Source organism: Nicotiana tabacum, chromosome 5, assembly GCF_000715075.1.
Source record: "Nicotiana tabacum cultivar K326 chromosome 5, ASM71507v2, whole genome shotgun sequence".
Lineage (NCBI taxonomy): Eukaryota > Viridiplantae > Streptophyta > Magnoliopsida > Solanales > Solanaceae > Nicotiana > Nicotiana tabacum.
The window spans coordinates 97,962,493-97,980,967 of NC_134084.1; the positions used below are offsets into that span (position 1 = coordinate 97,962,493).

Here is an 18,475-nt window from a genome sequence, read left to right on the forward strand (position 1 = left end):
TATCTAAACCGAATAAATTAAAGTTATCGAGTCGAATAAACCCAACAAAAGTGGCCCTAATGTTGCATTGTAGTGTTTAAGAAAAGAGATAAAATGGCAGGCAAGTTGATATACACGGCCGCCGTTAGTTTTGTATTTTCTTATCATCTTTAATTAAAAATTGCCTTAGCTTTTCTAACTGTTTACAATAAAATGAATCTAAGCCATTAAATTGTTGGGTGGACACATGGCATAAACAGGTCTATATATTGAACAATACTGGACCAACTTTCACTAGATGGGATCTCTCCCGATGTAGGGACCTTAATTTTGCACATTTTTAGGATAATGCGGTATTATGTACAACATTTCCAAAAAAAATTAGATTTCAAATCTGTGCATTTGTAAGAAGTATTTAGAAAATGCAAGAAACAAAACTTGAAATTAAGGACTAGGCAAGACGATCCTCTTATATTGCAGCAACAAGGAAATCAAGATTATGGCAAATACTTCCAAGCAATACAGAAATTAACATGATTGAAGTATCCAAAACATTTTAATGGTTGAAGAAAACGACCTTGTGCTCCCATGGGTCAATGCCAATGCCCTTAACTACCATTTAGCTTCACATTTTTTCTCAGATAAATTGCTCAAATTGGCACTATTTCGACTATGAATTATTGCTAAAGGCGAATATAAGTGGATTTAATGAGGAAGAGAAGCCCTAGGGCTCTGGTCTGGTGGTAAAACTGCAACACGTGGATTAGTCACGGACTCAGACTCTGCCATAGACAAAAATCTGAAAAAATAAGGTGCTATTATCCACCGAGTTTCAAACTGTATGTCACTGACCCTCACCCTGAGGAATTTATCAGTAGGGGACGAGAATATTGCCAATGACAATAGATAGCCATCAAAATTTGGAGAAACAATGGCCCCATCATATATCAATTAAATTAGCCTATCTGTTTCCTGGGAAGGGAAGACAAATGGAAATGAGAAATCTGATTACCCAGGGATCACATATTACACTACAGTCCCCTTATAACTCCAATATCTGATGTTCTCTAGTCTTGGCACTCCCTGAAGATTTAGTCCCTATAAGCAGCTCCTATAATGCAATAAAACAAAATGTTTTATGCCTTGGGACTGCACAGGCTCTTAAGGTCCTTATCCTTGAGATACCATTCAGGTATTATTTTCGCAGCATGGGGATAGAGATCCTTGTATGCATTCTTGATAGTCCCTTCTGCAACTGTGGTTGCAATTGAGATATCTGCATGTACAACCTCAGTCAAACCACAAATACAGAGCTAGTACAGACACCCAAGATTTACAAAACATATTCAGCAGATCCCGATCAAGCATTAGCCGACGTGGAAAACATAAAAAATAAGATCATCAGAAGCGTTAAAAATATAGCATGGTTTTCCCATATAAGCACCAAATAGATTCAAAACATATTGCCAAGATTCCCAAAAAGAAGGTAAATGCACAAACCTCGCAGAGGTTTCTTTGAATCTGTAAGCTGCGTCAGCATGTATATTATTGCTGCAGCAATTGATATAGGACTCCTCCTGCAAAACAAGGAATAAACATTTAAATCGTTATTTAATTTAACACGATAGACATATAGAAGTCTATGGCTAGTGATCCGAGAGATGACACCCATTTCCCATCCTGCTCCTTTTTTTAAAGTTGGCTGTTTTAGAACTCCAATGTTCTTACCAAAATGGACTCATGGAGACTTGCATATATTTCGCATTAAAAATAAAGCGTTAAACATTGTTCACGTGGTCTTGAAAGAGGGGAAAAAGTTCAACCCAAGTCTCGGACTCAGCTGACAAAAGCCCCTAGCTCCCTTCCAACTATGCAAAGACCTGACAGCAGGTTTCATTTATCAAGAACTTGTTCTCCAAGTTCCAGCAGAGAATGCAATTTGCCAAATTCATAATTAAAAGAGGTTGCACTAAATGTGACGGAAGTCTCACACCACCGCAAAAACCAATGCGTTTTCACTTAGAAACTTATATTATTTTTTATTTTCTCGAACTGGTAAATAACTACTAATAAGTATTATATTATTGATATAAACAGCAAAGCACTAAGAAAGTGCTCCGTAGGTACAAGTCTGAGAATCCCCAATGCGAAAACAAAAAGAGGGGCTCCTATCTATACTGAAATCGTTTCCTGTAGTGAATTCATGAAATCTAACATACTGTATTCATCCCATACATCCTATAAGTTGCACCAAAAGGCCAAAAACCAGAGACATTTGTATTTTTACATTCATATCCACAAACGACTTAATACTAGACTAAGAATTACTTGTGGCTAAGGCACGAATAATTAATATTGTGAACTTGATTAAACAATAAACTGCAGCCAAAAGTACCCCTACCTTATATCAAACTCTTCTGACTTCTTGACAGTTTCTTGGACAGCCTTAATCTCTTCATGGTTCATACCAATGTTAGAACAGAAACGTCTCTGACATTCATGCATTGTCCATGTCAGATAATATACAAACATTCATAGTGTACTGAATGTGTTCACAAAGAATAGTAGACCATAACACTTGGTCTCACTCACCAGATAGTCTCCAGCATGTATAGTCCCCATCTCCATTGATTCTCCCATTTCAACCTTCAATTGTTTCACAATGAATTCTTTTGCTCGGCCAATTTCCTTCTTTGTAGCTCCATTGGCCATTGAGCATATTTCTAGTTAATACCCAAAGGTTCAGAGAAGTTCAAAAAGAGAACTAAACCATTAATCTACATAATCAGACATCATGGCAACACCTTTTACAGTGCGTGGTTTGCCTTCTTGCCGGCAAGCAATGTAGATACAAGCAGCCACCAAGGCGTCCAGATTCCTTCCTCTCGTACACTTCTGGTCTTCCAGCCTTTTGTATATCTCACTTGCTCGGTCCTACAGAAGATTATGGAAAAGATGAATGTTAAAATGACAAAAGAGATAAGACTAGCTCTTACATAACGAAGGAGCAAATTTGTCCCAATACCATAGAGACTCGAAAAGGTAAAACCTAAAGATTGATTCCCATAGAAGGGATAAAAAGAGTATTACAGTTGATCCTTAATCTTCACCCATAAATTTCACTTCCCATATATTTACATTGTGGTTAAAACTCAAATGTTTGACAACAAACAACACATAGCGTCACATAACATGGGAATATGGAGAGTACAACAATTGACCATGTTGCTCTGGATCCATCATTACCACCAGCAGAAAGGCCTTGCATCTTTTTTTACCAATTATGATATTCCTTCAGGCATATGAAATCCGAAATTAAGGAACCAATGGTAACGAGACAGAGACATGTAAAGCTACTTAGTTATATCTATTGTCTATCAATTGTGGCATGGGAAGGGGCAAGTCCAAAGAAAAAAAAATTAAGGGTCACTGAATCTTCCCATCTCCATGGATAATACAACAGTATGACAGAAAGTATCATGGGCTGATGATCGTCACCAAGGAAGAAAAGTTCCCTCCGAAAGATGCCCAGGGGATTCTGGCAGTGGTGGCTGCATAGGCCACCTAGCCTTTGGGTAAAAAAATATTGCATGCAAGATCATAGTACGCATAGGCAGAGATCATCATATTATCATGCGGAAGTCACCTTCTTCAAACAAGCAGAGAAGTCTAGACTAGAAAAAAGATAGCAGTACGACACCTGAACTTTCAGTGAAAGGTTTTGAAAGACTTGGATTACCAGATGAGAATTACTAACACCTTATAAAGTATTGTGTTCAAGGTGAAGCTCATTTAGTAAAGTGAAAATCTGATACTCTTAGCAAACTTGTAAGAACCGGAGATTAAACAAACATGCAACAGCAATTCTAAAATCGCCTCCATTTGTGATGCAAAAAAAGAGAAACAAAAAAATCTAACAGAACAGGACACACCTTTATGGTAGAAACAAGGCTCAACCTGTAAAGAAGGAAAAAAACATTTAGTTCAGTTGATGCATACCAACAATATGTATCTGAAACCACTATAGTCACTTAGTTAGCCATCCAAATGCAATTAGAAAATAAGGCAAAACAAATGCGATCTCAAACCATCGGAGGCCAATGATAAATGAAAGAATTGTTAACAGCAAACCGACCAAATTTTAATATCACATCTCATCTCACAATGGACTTCCCTCCAAAACCTAAAAAGCAGAAGAAAAGGTTAGCTGCTCCTCTGGTAAGTTTTTCATAATGTTCTGGTTAGACCTGGCCTTAGATAATTCTATAATAAATGAGGTGCCACTACCGGTGCTGGTACCTGTGGAATTAGTCGAGGTGCACACTAGCTGCCCGGATACTACAGTTATAAGAAAAAAACAAGGTGCCACTAAAGTGGTCCATTTGACTTGGCATTTTATGCATAAAGCATGTCTTACGCTAGTCACAGCAAATGTATATTTGTAAAAAGCAGTGATAGCCTCATATCATCTGTTTCTGTATTGCATTGTATTCTGGCGATTTGGTGTATGTTTACAAATTTTTTGGAGTAAATGGATAATGTCAAGCATCCAAAAGGAGGCTATCAATAGCTGAAGTCTAATCAACCATCATACTAATGTCTTCTTATAATCCGGTGAAATAGTCAGGGGTCAGTGTACAGGCAAGTTGGACCGGACACCAAAGTCATAGAAAAAATATCTTCTTACAATTTCTCAACTTCCAAAGAAAACCCCACTAGGGTTTTATCTCTGAAAACCCAAGAAATCAAAAACCAAATGAAAGTACTCACTCCATCCCAATCTGACTAGCTTAATTCATTTATTTAACAACTAAATCCTAAATATTCTAAAACTAATACTACAACTTGCAATTCTCCTCATATCAAACTACTCTAATTTTTGAAGGGAAAAAAGATTAGGAAGTTCACTTAATTTACCTATCAGCCATATTGGCAATGGCCTTAAAAGCTATAACGAGGGCACGATCAGGATCGCCACCTCGATTCTGCAACCGAGCAAGAGAACCATCCCCATTACTCCCATTAGGCCCTTTAGAAATTACAGTAGAAAGGCCCACATCACCAAGCAACGGGTTAACGGGTCCTCCAACACGGTTCGGGTCATGATCACCTGAATCATCAGCAAACGTACGCCACTCCGAAGTCTCATCAATGGACCGGGATTCCAGCACAAGCCCACACTCCGAACAAACCGTATCCCCGGCGGCGTGGTCAAACACCACCTCCGTGTTCCGTTTGCAGTCCGAACAGTACGCGTCACCCATTCGGGTTAATTGTGACCCGAGACCCGATTATGATTGAACCTGAAAATGGAACAAAATCGATGAGGTAGAGAGAGAAGGATTATGTGTTGTTTGTGGAGTTGATTCTCTCTCTACAATCTGTGTGTTGGAATGGAGGAGTAAAGTGGAGAACAAAATGGGGTCAACCGGATATTTATAAATCGGAACGCTGATGCGGATCGGTAAGATGGTCGTGAGTGGGGACCACATTAGTTCATTCATGCAACTAAAACGTGGAAAATTTTATGCCAGGTGAAAAAAATTGATGGGGGTTGAAAAAAAATCAATTAGCTTAACTGTTGAATAATCTTGTCTGAAGTGTTTAAGTAGTCGACATTTTTTTTGGTAAAAAAGATAAATATCATTAATTAAAATCCATGCGTACAGAGATATTGGTGCCCAAATTGTACCATATTACAATCTAAGGTATTACTAGTAGTAGCAACATTGTTTGTGGTATTCCCAATGCAACTATCATCACAACGACATAAGGGTGTTGATAATAGCTGCTGTGTCTCCTTGTTTCCATTGTGTGGTTCGTTGCTCCTCCTCCCCATTGTCCTAGCATCAGGTGCGTACGCAGGAATTTTTATAAGCGATGTCGAAATTTATAAAAGAATTGGAGTATAACTTTAATTATCATACTTTTAGACAAAAAATAACCTTAGTGTATTGATTTTGTTGAGTCTTAAGTTAGAAAAGGTGTTCAATTCTACTTCATCACAATTTTTACTACAAAGACCCTCTCAAATATTTGTAAAAGAAAAATGTCCTACTTGAGGTTTGAACCTTTGACCTTTTAGATAACAAAATAAAGTACATAACCAACACACCAAGACACAATTTATGTCAAGTGGTGTCATTTTTTCCTACTTACCCATTTTCGTACAATATTAATACATATATTTAGTAAAATTTTCCGACGAAAAATTTTCGGTCGAAGCGGTGTCGCATGACACCGCTTCGGCAGGAATAAATCCGCTCCTGCCTAGCAGGGTGATCATCAGATTCGCATGTTGTTGCTGGTAGAGCTCGCATAATTGTTAGTCCTTGCTTATCAGCTTCCAAATAGGTCTTACAAAAAGTGGTGGTGCATCAAAAACTCGCATTGTAAAGCTGCCTTCCAAAAAGTTTCCTGCTTTGGCCAGTTGATCCGTAACTTGATTTTGGTCTCTGTACGCATGTTGAACCCTGGGATTACAGAGCCTCAGCAGAAGGTGCCTGCAATCAAATAGTAGGTTAGCATGTATTGTATTTCACAATCTAGCATAGTGATTACCTTATTTGCGTCAATTTCCACATAAAGTGGTGAGAGATTGTGTTGAATTCCTATTCTAAGTCCCTGTATCAAAGCATATAACTCCGCTGAAATAGATGATTGGCTTGGCATTTTCCCTGAGAAACCTACAATCCAATTCCCATGGTGATTTCTAATTAATCCCCCAATGCCATCAATATTCAATGTTGATGAGTGAGCTTCATCTGTATTTAACTTATAAATGTCAGGCTTAGGTGGTATCCATTTAAGAGGGGTCATGATTCGTTATGGCACTTTGTGATATGAAGTTGCTAGCTAAGAAAATTCAGTGGCATGTTGTGTTGTAAAGTTGATGCTTATACTTGTACGAATTCCATCGTGAATGTTTCGATTACGAGTGATCCAAATGTTCCAAAGGCTTAAAGGTAAGTAAGTATGTGAGTTAATGTTGTATGGTAACTTTAAGTATTTGTAATTGATTAAGGGGAGTAGCCATTTGTGAGGCGTATCCAAATGAGTAGAGCATCAATATGCCTCCCCATTCCCAGATTATGCCAGTAGTGTCTAGCATTTGCATGAGTTAAAAAGATATGATTCAAAGTTTCATCTGCCTCATGGCAAAATAAGCAAGTGGCGTCAACGATAATATTAATTTTTTGAAGAAATTGACGTGTTGACAATCTATTGTGATTAAGTAACCAAATGAAATGTTTGACTTTAGGATGTATAGGTAGTTTCCATATCCATTGGAATTGACCAATAGTGTTTACCCTGTCAGTAGATTTTTTTTCTAAGGCCCTATACATTGAATTAACTGTAAATTTGCCATTCGGTATTAGAGCCCAGTAAATACGATCAGCTCTTTTATCTTCCAAGGATATGTATGGAGTTAGGATAATGTTTTTTATGTCTTCAGTTAATTCAAAAGGAAACTGTGCTCAATTCCATCCTTGATAATTATAAAGTGAAGCAATTTTTATGCTTTGATGATTTAATGGTAATGGCCCGTTTACTAGTGAACGGAGTATCGTCCCAGCTTTGATCCATGGGTCATTCCAAAAATTTACGTTTGTGCCCGTGCTTATCTTCCATTGTAACCCAAGTTGGCAATATTGCCATGCTTTAAGGATATTACGCCAAGTTGGCGAGTGGTTTGTTATAAAGGACATATTTAGGTACTTATTGATTAATATCTTTGCCCAAAGATTTTGTGGCGATTGGAAGACTCTCCATGCTAGGCTTACAAGCAAAGTATTATTCTTTTGACGTAGGCTCTGAATACCTAATCCTTCTAATAAGTGAGTTGTAGCAATTTTCTTCCATTTTAAGAGATGCATCTTTTTCTTTGTAGTGGTAGTTCCCCAAAGAAAATTGCGTTGATATTATTCTATCTTTTGTATGATAGTTTGAGAAATGTGGATGTATTGCATGATATGATTAGGTAAAGTATTAAGAGTTGATTTGATTAGAGTAGTATGTCCTGCCATAGTAAGGAAATTTGTTTTCCATCCCGCTAATCTAATTTTAAAATTGTCCAACAAGAATTGGAAGTCACTCTTCTTTGGGCGTGATTGGAACATGGGAAACCCTAAATACTTTCCAAAAGAAGTTCCCTCTTTGATTTGGAAAGAATCCATTACGAAGTTTCTCTCACCTGGTGGGCAGTTCTTTGAAAAGAATAATTTTGATTTTGCAAAATTGATTCGTTGTCCAGAATAGTGACTGAAATGATTTATCGCATCTATAATAGCATGACAACTAGTAGTAGTAACTTTGGAAAACAGGATGATATCATCCGAAAAGAAAAGATGTGAAAGTTGTGGGCCTTTTTTGGATAGCCGGATAGGTTGTAATTGGAGATAATCAACTGATAAAGAAATACTACGTGAAAATATTTTCATACACATGATAAATAAGTATGGTGACAAAAGATCTCCGTGGCGAATTCTTCTTGAAGGTATAAAATATGGGGTACATGTGTCATTTATGAGAATGGAAGTGAAGGTAGTATTGACACAAGACATGATTAATCTAATCATGGGTGACAGAATGTTGAAGTAAAGAAGTATTTTCCTAATAAAAGACCATTCTAGTCTATTGAATGCTTTTTCAAGATCCAATTTTAATAACATATAATTAGACTTGCCTTTGATTTTTGCAAAATGGTTTAGTGTTTCTTGTACTATCATGGCATTGTCAAAAGCTCTCTTACCCTGTTGAAAGCTTGTTTGCATTGGACATATTATTGAAGAGATAATGGGCTTAAGTCTGTTAACTAAAATCTTACTAATAAGTTTGTATATTGTGTTACATAAACTAGTTGGTCTATATTGCTGAACTGTATGAGCATGCCTAACTTTTGGTATTAGGTAGAGATACGTCTGATTAAGTTATGAGAAAATGACCTTTGTATTGAAACTTTCATGACAAAATTATTTTACTTTAGTATCGACGTCATGCCAGTATTTTTGGTAAAAGAAGAGATGCAGGTCGTCAGGCCCGAAAGCTTTATAAGGTTTAAAGCTATGTAGGGCACGATTGATTTCATTGTCATGAAGAGGTTCATTTAGTGCTTGAAAAGCGATAACACTTAGTAAGCAAGAATTAGAGTCTTTATGAATATTAAGGGATTGTGATTGTTCAGTAGTAAATAATTTTTGGTAGTAATTTAGAATTTGATGTTATATTTCAGCTTGGTCAAAAGTTCAATTGCCAACGGAATCTTTTAGAGAGGTTATTCTATTTTTCCTTCATCTATGAAGTGTTGACATATGGATAATTTTGTGTTAGCGTCACCCTCGTTTAGCCAAGATAATCTAGATTTTAATTTCCAAAAATCGTCTTCCAATTGAAGAATGTTACTAAAATCGTTTGTTGGTTGAGTTTCAAGATTTTGAAGAAATATACTAGTTGGATAATGAATGGAAGATTGAATTCCTGACAATCCAGCTAGGATTTTCCTTTTGCGATGAAAAAATATTTCGAAAAGTATGTTGATTCCATTGGGAGGCAGCTTCCTAGAACTTGTTAGTAGTTTCCATTAGGGAAGAGTTGTTATCCCAAATTTGATGCACTAAATGGTGGAATTCAGGGTGTAAAACCCATATGGTTTCAAATCTAAAAATCTTATTAAGTATAGGGCATCTGGCTTCTAATGTGATTAATAGAGGACAGTGATCTGAATACGTTCGAGGTAGGTGTTGTACTTTTGCTTATGGATATAAAGTTAACCAATCATAATTAGCTAAAAAACGATCAAGTCATTCTAGAATGGTGTTACCATGTCTACGTTTATTAGTCCATGTAAAGCGACTGCCTTTAAAGCCCAAATCGATTAAATTACAATAGTTAATGCAATTAGCAAATCTGTCAGCTCTGTTATTACTAATAGGTAGCCTGCCAAATTTTTCTCTTGAACAAAGTATTTCATTAAAATTTCCCCTATTAGCCAATGAGTAATAACAGTATCATGCAAGTTCATAAACTATGCCAAATATTATTACGTATTTGATAAGAGTTGCTAGCATAAATTGCGGATAGTAACCAAGGTTTAGTGGGACATACCTGGACAAGGCAGTGTATCTCTTGCTCAGACATCCTTAGCTCTTCCACAATAATTAGAGCCTCATTCCAAAAGACAACCAAACCTCCTATGAGTCTATTAGTGAACACCTGTGACATGCTAGTGAAGTTGAAGGCTTCACGAAGCCTTTCATAATCTTGCATGTGTGTCTCTAGAAGAATAGCTAGGACTGGCCTATGGTTATCTAGCAATGACCTAAAATGACGCCTAAACTCTGGATTATGAGAACCCCTATAGTTCCATACAAGAAAATTCATTATATTATTAGAGGGGTTGACTGGGAATCGGCTGCTTGTAACCAGGGAAGTGACAACATGAGTTGTTGTCTGATCCTAAGCCATCACTGGAGGTTTCTAACAAAGTGTCAGAATTATGACCATGGCATATTTTCCCACCTCGCGATTTGTTGTTACCCAAAAATTTAGACTGCATGAAATTAGTTCTGGCGGGCATTTGAGAATCAACATTTTCTCGAACTATTCCTTGAGGTTGTAGAGCTAGATTCCTTTTAGCCACAAGAACTCCGTCCTTGTTTCCCCTATCTCTGCTAAAATCTCTATTAACTCCTGCCTTTTTTATGTGTCTAGTGCATTTAGAGAGGGTGGTGGAGTATAGGGAAGGCTGTCTTGTGGAGTGAGTGCTTCGAGTGGACTACCCGGATTGGCATAGGGGGAAAGAGGGTTGAAAGAACTGAGATGTTTAAACCAAGGAGCATAAATCTGCCCCATATGGTGGGGAGGATAGAAAGAGAGCAGATTCATGGTTGAATTCAATGGAAGAGCTGGTGGATGCATGGGATATTTTCACTGATGTGGGTTGGAGGTGGAGGTTTGATGCTCTAAGAAGAAAGGGGTCTGAGTGTTGTACCAATTGGTTTTGAGCATATGCTTCCATCCCTAACCTCATCCCCTCTATTACTATCTCTGCTAGGTGTGTGGGGTTTTGGACTAGAAGCACTACTTCTTGGTTGTTGAGCTCCATGGTGAAAATCAAGGCATACCCTTGGAGCCCCATATCCAACTACGATTGGAGTGGAAGGTCCATTGTATGTGGTTGAGAAGGTGTAGATTAGTGGAGTTGTGATGTGTGGAAGTTGGGGACCGTGCATGGTAAGCCTTGAAAGGTGGAAGAACTGGTTGTTGGTGTGATCCCTGGGGTATGTATTTTGGTGATTGTCCGGGAACGATGTGCGTTGCATGGTTTATGGAAGTGGAGGAAGATGGTACAGTGGAGTTATTTGCTTGGGATTGTAATTGCTCAGGAGTTGTGATAGAGGTTATATTGTGTGCTTTGTTATAAATTGTGATAGTGAATGAATCAGGAGAAGGTGATTTTGGATTGTTTGGATTTTCAAGATGGTTATCACATGGAGTGCAATCATTTTGTGTTCATAGGAATTGCGTTGGGCTAGGGTGTTGATGGGCATAGGGTACTGTAGCATGTAGTTTACTGTTACCGCTACTTACGTGTATTGTGGAGGAGACAGAAGTGTGGAAGATATTATCTGTGTTGGCTAAATGTAATTTGTCATTTGTGAGTATAAGGTTGTGAGGTGGAGTGGAAAACTAATGCGGTGTAGTGGCAGTAGAAGACGTGTCTAGGGCTTTACTGAATGGTAAATTTTTAGGTGGGGAATTATGAAATTATTCAGGAGTAAGGGTAAAACTTTTCATTAGTGGAGATGGGTTGCAGGGCAATCCCCTTTGAATTATGAGAATTGCATGAGGAAGGCTTCCCAGCGTGTAAAGTAGAATGAATATTTGGGCCAACCCTTAGTGGGCTTGTGCCATTAGGTGTGTTAGTTTCCATGTGATGAGCCATATCAACTATGACATGGAATTTATTTTGAAGTTGTTTATTGGACTGTGGAATATCCTATTTTTTTAAGCTTAAGTGGGTCATGGAAGGCCCAATAGGGTTAGAGGACTTACCTAGAGGAGTTTGCTGCCCTAATTGCGCCGCCATCGGAGTCGCCTTACTGATGTTTGTGGGACGAGTGTTGTAACGTTGTGTAGATTTCCCTGGGAAAGTGACTGTTTTCCGTTCATTTTTCTGTGGTGGATCGTTTTTGTTTGATGATGGAGGGTTGTCCAGTTGTTTAGTGCCAAGGTTGTCTGACGGTGGTTGTTGGACAAAGTAGCAATTCCAGTGTGCATGCCCAAATCACCCACATTTGGTACAAAATAAATTGAGCCCCTCATAAAGAAGTGTCTATTTATGGTGACCTATATGTATGTGTGTTTTTAGAGTTTTTTCTAAGTGTACCTCAGTACATATGCACACATACCTTTCCCTAGTAGTAGTGGAAGTGCAAGCATCCACCTTTAACAGTTGACCGAAATTAGAGCCAACCTTTTGAAGTATTTCTTGGTCATAAAATTCAGTGGGAAGCTCCGGTAGGCGAACCCAAATTGCGGAATAAGTTAGTTGTGTGGCTGAAGCTATGAATTTGGGCTCCCATTTACGAACATATAAAAATGATTCATGATGAACCATGCGCCTCCATGTAGAGCTTTAAACATGTTTTCTTCCTTTTGGAATTTGATAAGGAAGAAGTAAAAGCCAAGATCGATTAAAGGCAGATCTTCAGTTGGGTGCCATAAGGATGTTAGTTTATTTTTTAATAACTGATGGGCTATCTTCCTACCAAATACTTTGATTATAACTGAGTATTTCCAAGGAGAATATAAACGGCATTTATCTATTGCCGTTATAGGGATAAAGATACCATCTTCGTTATGACTGTGTAGACTTTCATCTGATAGGTCAAGTGTAGAGTTTACACTTGGTGAAGTAATAATAGTAGTTGATAGGTATGTGTTGAAGAGTAAGGTATGTAGAAAAGATACAGGAGGTGTGATTGGGGTATGGTCATCTATTTGCATTGTGGCAATGTCGGGTGGTTCAGTTATGGAGTTAAGGGAATCAGGGTGTTGAATTGAGTCGGTCATTGATGAAGGATTTTCAGTAGATGTTTGTTAAAGTTGGTTGAATTCTTGTAGCGGAAGGAAAGAAATTTATGACGGAAAACGGTAGTAAAGTTATACGAGAGAAGCTCTCGCATCTCTCTTCTCTTCTATTATCATCCTTTTCTGGTTCCTTAAATATTAAATGTTAACTAAGTAATCGACAGTTACAAATCCAGAGTTGCATCAATTTGCTAGTACTTCCTTGCAATAAAATGCTGAATGAAGAGAGGAAATTGCTTTGATATTTGAAATTTTTCGGAAGATAAAAATAGAAATGAGGGAGAAATTCAAAAATAGCCAGATTTACAACTGGTCGTTCAAAAATAGCCCAGTTTCAAAAGTAATCGAAATTTAGCCACTTTTCATGTAAAGATAAATCTGAGCGAAAACTGTTCAAAACCCGAAAAATATGCCAGTATATTATATTGGAGTTCTAGCATAAGTATGCTTGAACTCCAGCATATTATACTGGAGTTCCAGGATAAGTATGCTGGAACTCCAGCATAATATACTGGAGTTATGCTGGAACTCCAGCATAATATACTGGAGTTCCAGCAAGTATAATTGTCCAGTATAATATACTGGAGTTTGGAGCACTGGTGCTCCAGTCTCAAGTATATTATACTGGAGTCAGCAAAGTATACCGGTCCAGCATAATATGGTGGAGTTCATACACAGGTGCACCGAACTCCAGTATATTATGCTGGACCGGTCTCTGTTACAGCAAAATAGTGGCTATTTTTCATTGACTTCATAAACGCTGCCTATTTTTGAATGACCAGTCCCAAAACTGGCTATACCGTGCTATTTTTACCGGAAATGGAGGCGGAAGCTTGGGCCCATTAGGTCGCCTAGCCCTGTCGAAGTTTGGATTTCCACAAGAGCTTATCATTGGATCAGTGCAAACCAGAGGTAACTCTGAAGCCCAAACAAAGCCCACCCTCTTGTCTGCGAATGATTTGGACCTTGTATTTCCTCTCATTTTATTTCAAAACTTTTACACAAATAGCCCGCCAAATTCACTGTTCACTTTATTTCTAGTCAGTATACATAAATTATATCTTGATTCTTGATTATACTCTATAATACATATATTTTACATGAATATACGTATATTATATATCTGTTGGTTATGTTTAGCTTAGCGGTTGAGTGAGGGGCTGCTTCGGTTAATTCTACCCTTTTTTTTATGAGTTCAGGTTGGGTTTTCTGATGTGGATCAGTGGTTTCTACTTCTGTAGATTGAGGAACCAAATGAACTTGCCCAATTATTAGATGCAGACTACAAAATTGACTGATCGATCAAAATTAACTGTATTTGCCAAAAAGCATATAAATTATGTATATAATACACATATATAACCCCAAAAAATACATTTTACCGGCTATTTGTAAGGAGCGACTAAAAATGTGTATTTCTCACTTATTAGCGTGTACAGTGCAATGGTACCAATGTGAGTTTTTCACATAGTAGGTATGGATTCGATTTTTTACTATCACCTTCCTCCTTCCCTTTCTTGATTCCCAAGGTAATAGAAAAAATTTCGAAGAATCTTTGCTTAATTTAAATTGTCACATCGTTTTGTTTTGTCTCTTTTCCTTTTATAATATTGGCGAAATCAATTAGTCGAACTCATATATGTACCTAAGCTCTTATGTGACTTTGTTCACTCTACTTTTTCATTTTCGTATAAACTTCCTTTGTTTATGTGAACATTCCCAAATAGAAATGCAAGAAAAACTAGCTCTTGCATTAATAAGTGTGTTTCGAAAATTGAAACCTTACTTCCAATGTCATCATATTTGCGTTTTAACAACATATCCCCTTCGAAGCATATTGCATAACCCCGAATTGGCGGGTCGAATGGCCAAATGGGCCATCTGTCACGACCCAAAATTCACTGGTCGTGATAACATATAACTCAACCCACTAGGTAAGCCAATTATTAATTATCCAATTTCAATTATATTAACAAGACAATTAAATGAAAGTAATTCACGGAATTTTATACATTTCCCAAGGACTGGTAGTACAAATCATGAACTTCTACAAATGGAGTTTACAAAGCAACAATGAAACAAATACACAATCTGTTTGAAAATACAGATCATTCCTTAATTAAGTGTATCTTTGAGTAAAATTATATAACAAAAGAGAAAAAGAAAGAGGGTATATTATAGTTCTACAATTATAAACACCTCAACAAACTCACACCCATTATCATTTATCCCAAGGCATCTCTCAACTAGGATAGTAAATACCCATCCTTGTCCACCACTCCGAGGGTTGTTCAAAATCGAACCGAAACTAAAAATTGAACAGAAATCGAAGCTTAATGGCTTATTGGTATCGGACTAACGGTTTAACGGACAGGGAACGGATTGAAACTTTTTTATTAACGACTTATCGATTTGGGGGCGGATTATTCAATTTTTTAACGAATAATCCGTTAACCCGTTAAGAATATATATATAATTTATTTTTATCTCTCTCTCTCTCCGTTAAGAATATATATATATATATATATTAAATAATCAAAAACCCTTCTTCCACTTCCAGTACTCTATCTCTATTCTCTATTACTAATTTACTATTAGACAAATTTTAATTGCTTGCTTCGCGCATTCTTTTCAATCCTATCAAACCAAAAATAATTTACTTGTTTGCCTCCTGTATTCTTACTACCTCCAGTAGGTGCAGTGGAAGTACCAAAACTTAACAAACAAGAGATAGCTTAACGAGTAGAATCTGCTGTTAAATTGGGTTTAACACATACATCTACAGGTTTGCTTGCATGTAAAAAAAACGTCAGTCCGCACACATTTCGGCAGGTGTTCTTGGATTATTTAGAAATTAGAGCGACATCTAAAGAAAATTGGAGCAGTTATAAAATAAGAGCAAGAAATCCCATTCTTTGACCAACATCAGCATACATTTGAAGCACGGCGAAACAAATTTTGGACCCTCGCTAAATTTGGTAAATTGCGTCATGTGCAATATAGATTGAATTAGGCCGATAAATCGCCCGATAACCGCCCGATAAGAGCTAAACCGATACCAATCCGCCCGATATCTTATCGAGTGGCTAGCGGATTAATACATCTAAAAACCGATAAGCCAAACCGGTAAGAGTAAATAACCGCCCAATACGCGTGATAAACAGCCCTAACCACTTCCTCTCTTTCTTTTTCTTTTCTCTATAGCTATATGACTCCAATTCTTTTACATATGATATTTTTATAAATAGATATGAATTAATTCAAACTTCAAAGTGACAAACCGTGCTCTCCCAATAGGATTTGTCGAGGAAAATGTAGGAAAAGGTTAATAATTTCAATATGTAAGCGTGAGTCTAAATTAAAGCCGTAATTCAGGGGTATCTTCTACCAAAATTGTCTGTTTCTGGCGACATTTCAGGATGTCTTTTTCTCAAAATTCTATGACTAATCTTGTCCTAGTTTGAAGCAATGTTTTAAAAGGCGGGGCGTGATGCGATGCGTTTTATCTCTGGCGAGGTGAGACGTAAGCCCTGAGACATGAGGCGTAAGTCCCACGGATCTTTAAATTTTACTAATTTCAAGCATTTTAAAATAGTATGAATTAAAAAATAATTATAAAAAGTAGATTAAAATCACAAAATTATAACAAATAATCTATTTAAAATATTTATAAAATATAATTCAACTATGAATGATACGAAAAGTATGACATATATCATAATGTGCAAATTAGCTACAACATCATTACAACTCAAACATCAAAAGTAATGTATTCGATACGAAATCTTATATGTATCTCTTAAGGAGTAACGAATCTTGAAAGAATTTCGATATTATAATTTGATATTTTTCTTAAAATACTCCTTTTATTTAATATGATTTCTATTTGAAAGATAATTTATATAAAAACATAATTCACAATTTCAATATGATTCTCTAGCATCATTTATTTTTAAGTTTCAACAAGTTAATAAAGTGATACATAATTCACTATACAATACCATGATAACTAATTATTTGCAAATAGTTACTAGCTAATATTGAGCTATTAAATTAATAAGTTTTGTATTTCAAAAACGTGAAAAAATAATATTTAGAAAAATAATTATAAAACAATTATGAACTATTATATAATAAAGACACAACAAAAGTTAATCAATAAATACTTTTTAAATGAAAGATTTATTTAAAATTAACTTTCATAGTAGCCTTAGTGTATAACGTACAATAATTTTTATTCTGATTATGACATAAAATACTCCCAACTTAATGATTTATGATTAAGAAAAATGTAATTTTGAATAGTTAACGATTTATTAAGAAAATTTGAGGATTTACAAAGTTAGTTACATACAATTGCATAAAGTTCTATTAAGCGAGCCCAGTATGCTGGGCGTTGGGCGTGTCTAGGGCGTAACCCCGATGGCCAAGGTGTAAGTCTCACGGAACTAAGCTCCACACATAAGCTCAGAGACATTTTACGAATGCTCCGCCTCGGGGCGAGCTCCGAGCAAGTCTCAATCCTGCCTTTTAAAACAGAGGTTTGAAGCAATTTTGTCTCCTTTTGCTTATAATTCAAAACCTTTTGTTTCTGTTTTCACCAACTTTAGGAAAAGCTCCCCTTACTTTCGACCTTCAGCCTCTTAGCTTCTTCTAAGGACTTATCTCTGCTACTTATCTATGAGCGGTAAGACGTGAGTAGTAGGACGGATAGAATCTCTTCATGTATAATCAGAGATTTTGAGTTCGATTTTTGAATATAAGAAAAATTTTGGTATGAAACGTTTTTTATTTAATCAACCAAACGTGACGTGATTGAAATTAGTCTGATAGTAGGTACCTGATATTGGATATTAAAAAAATGTTGAACAATACGTATGGAGATTATAAAAGAAAGCAAAGAAGAAGGTATAAAGTTCCTAATAGGTTGTCTGGGTGGAATTTAAGAGTCCATTACTCAAATAGTCACTAAATTATCCTAAATTATTCTCTAAAGTTATTTTTCTTTTGTTTATAATAACAAAGTCATCGAACTATGCCTATTGCACTCAGAAGATCACTCAACTAGATTTTTCAAATTTTGGATTGCCAAATACTTATTTTACCCTCTAAATTATAAACATTTATCTTTCTTTTTTTTTTAATTTTTTAAAACTTTTTAATATTATGATTTTTTCTTTTTTAATTTACATTATGGACTTACCTATAGAATAAAAATATATTATTTATAAATTTAAAAAATAAAAAATATTTAAGCATATATAATGCTGGAATAACAAAATAATGAGCACAGTAAAAAAATTAATTAGAATAATTTGTTAGTATTAATAATTTTAGTATTAACAACAAAAATTCAAAAAATTATTTACACAATTCAGAATGAAAAAAATAAAGGTTGTAAAAT

At 36.2% G+C, this 18,475-nt stretch overlaps 1 protein-coding gene across 1 annotated transcript; it reads right to left on the reverse strand.

The window, feature by feature from the left end:
* Positions 1–779: 779 nt before the first annotated feature.
* On the reverse strand, positions 780–5,391 carry LOC107825738 (transcription initiation factor IIB-2-like). The gene is made up of 7 exons (XM_016652643.2): positions 4,897–5,391; positions 3,912–3,936; positions 2,784–2,913; positions 2,572–2,702; positions 2,381–2,469; positions 1,480–1,556; positions 780–1,255 (listed from the first exon to the last, which is right to left on the reverse strand). The coding sequence occupies exons 1-7, from the start codon at positions 5,241–5,243 to the stop codon at positions 1,116–1,118; spliced, it is 939 nt and encodes a 312-aa protein (XP_016508129.1). The 5' UTR covers positions 5,244–5,391; the 3' UTR covers positions 780–1,115.
* Between the last annotated feature and the right edge of the window lie 13,084 nt (positions 5,392–18,475).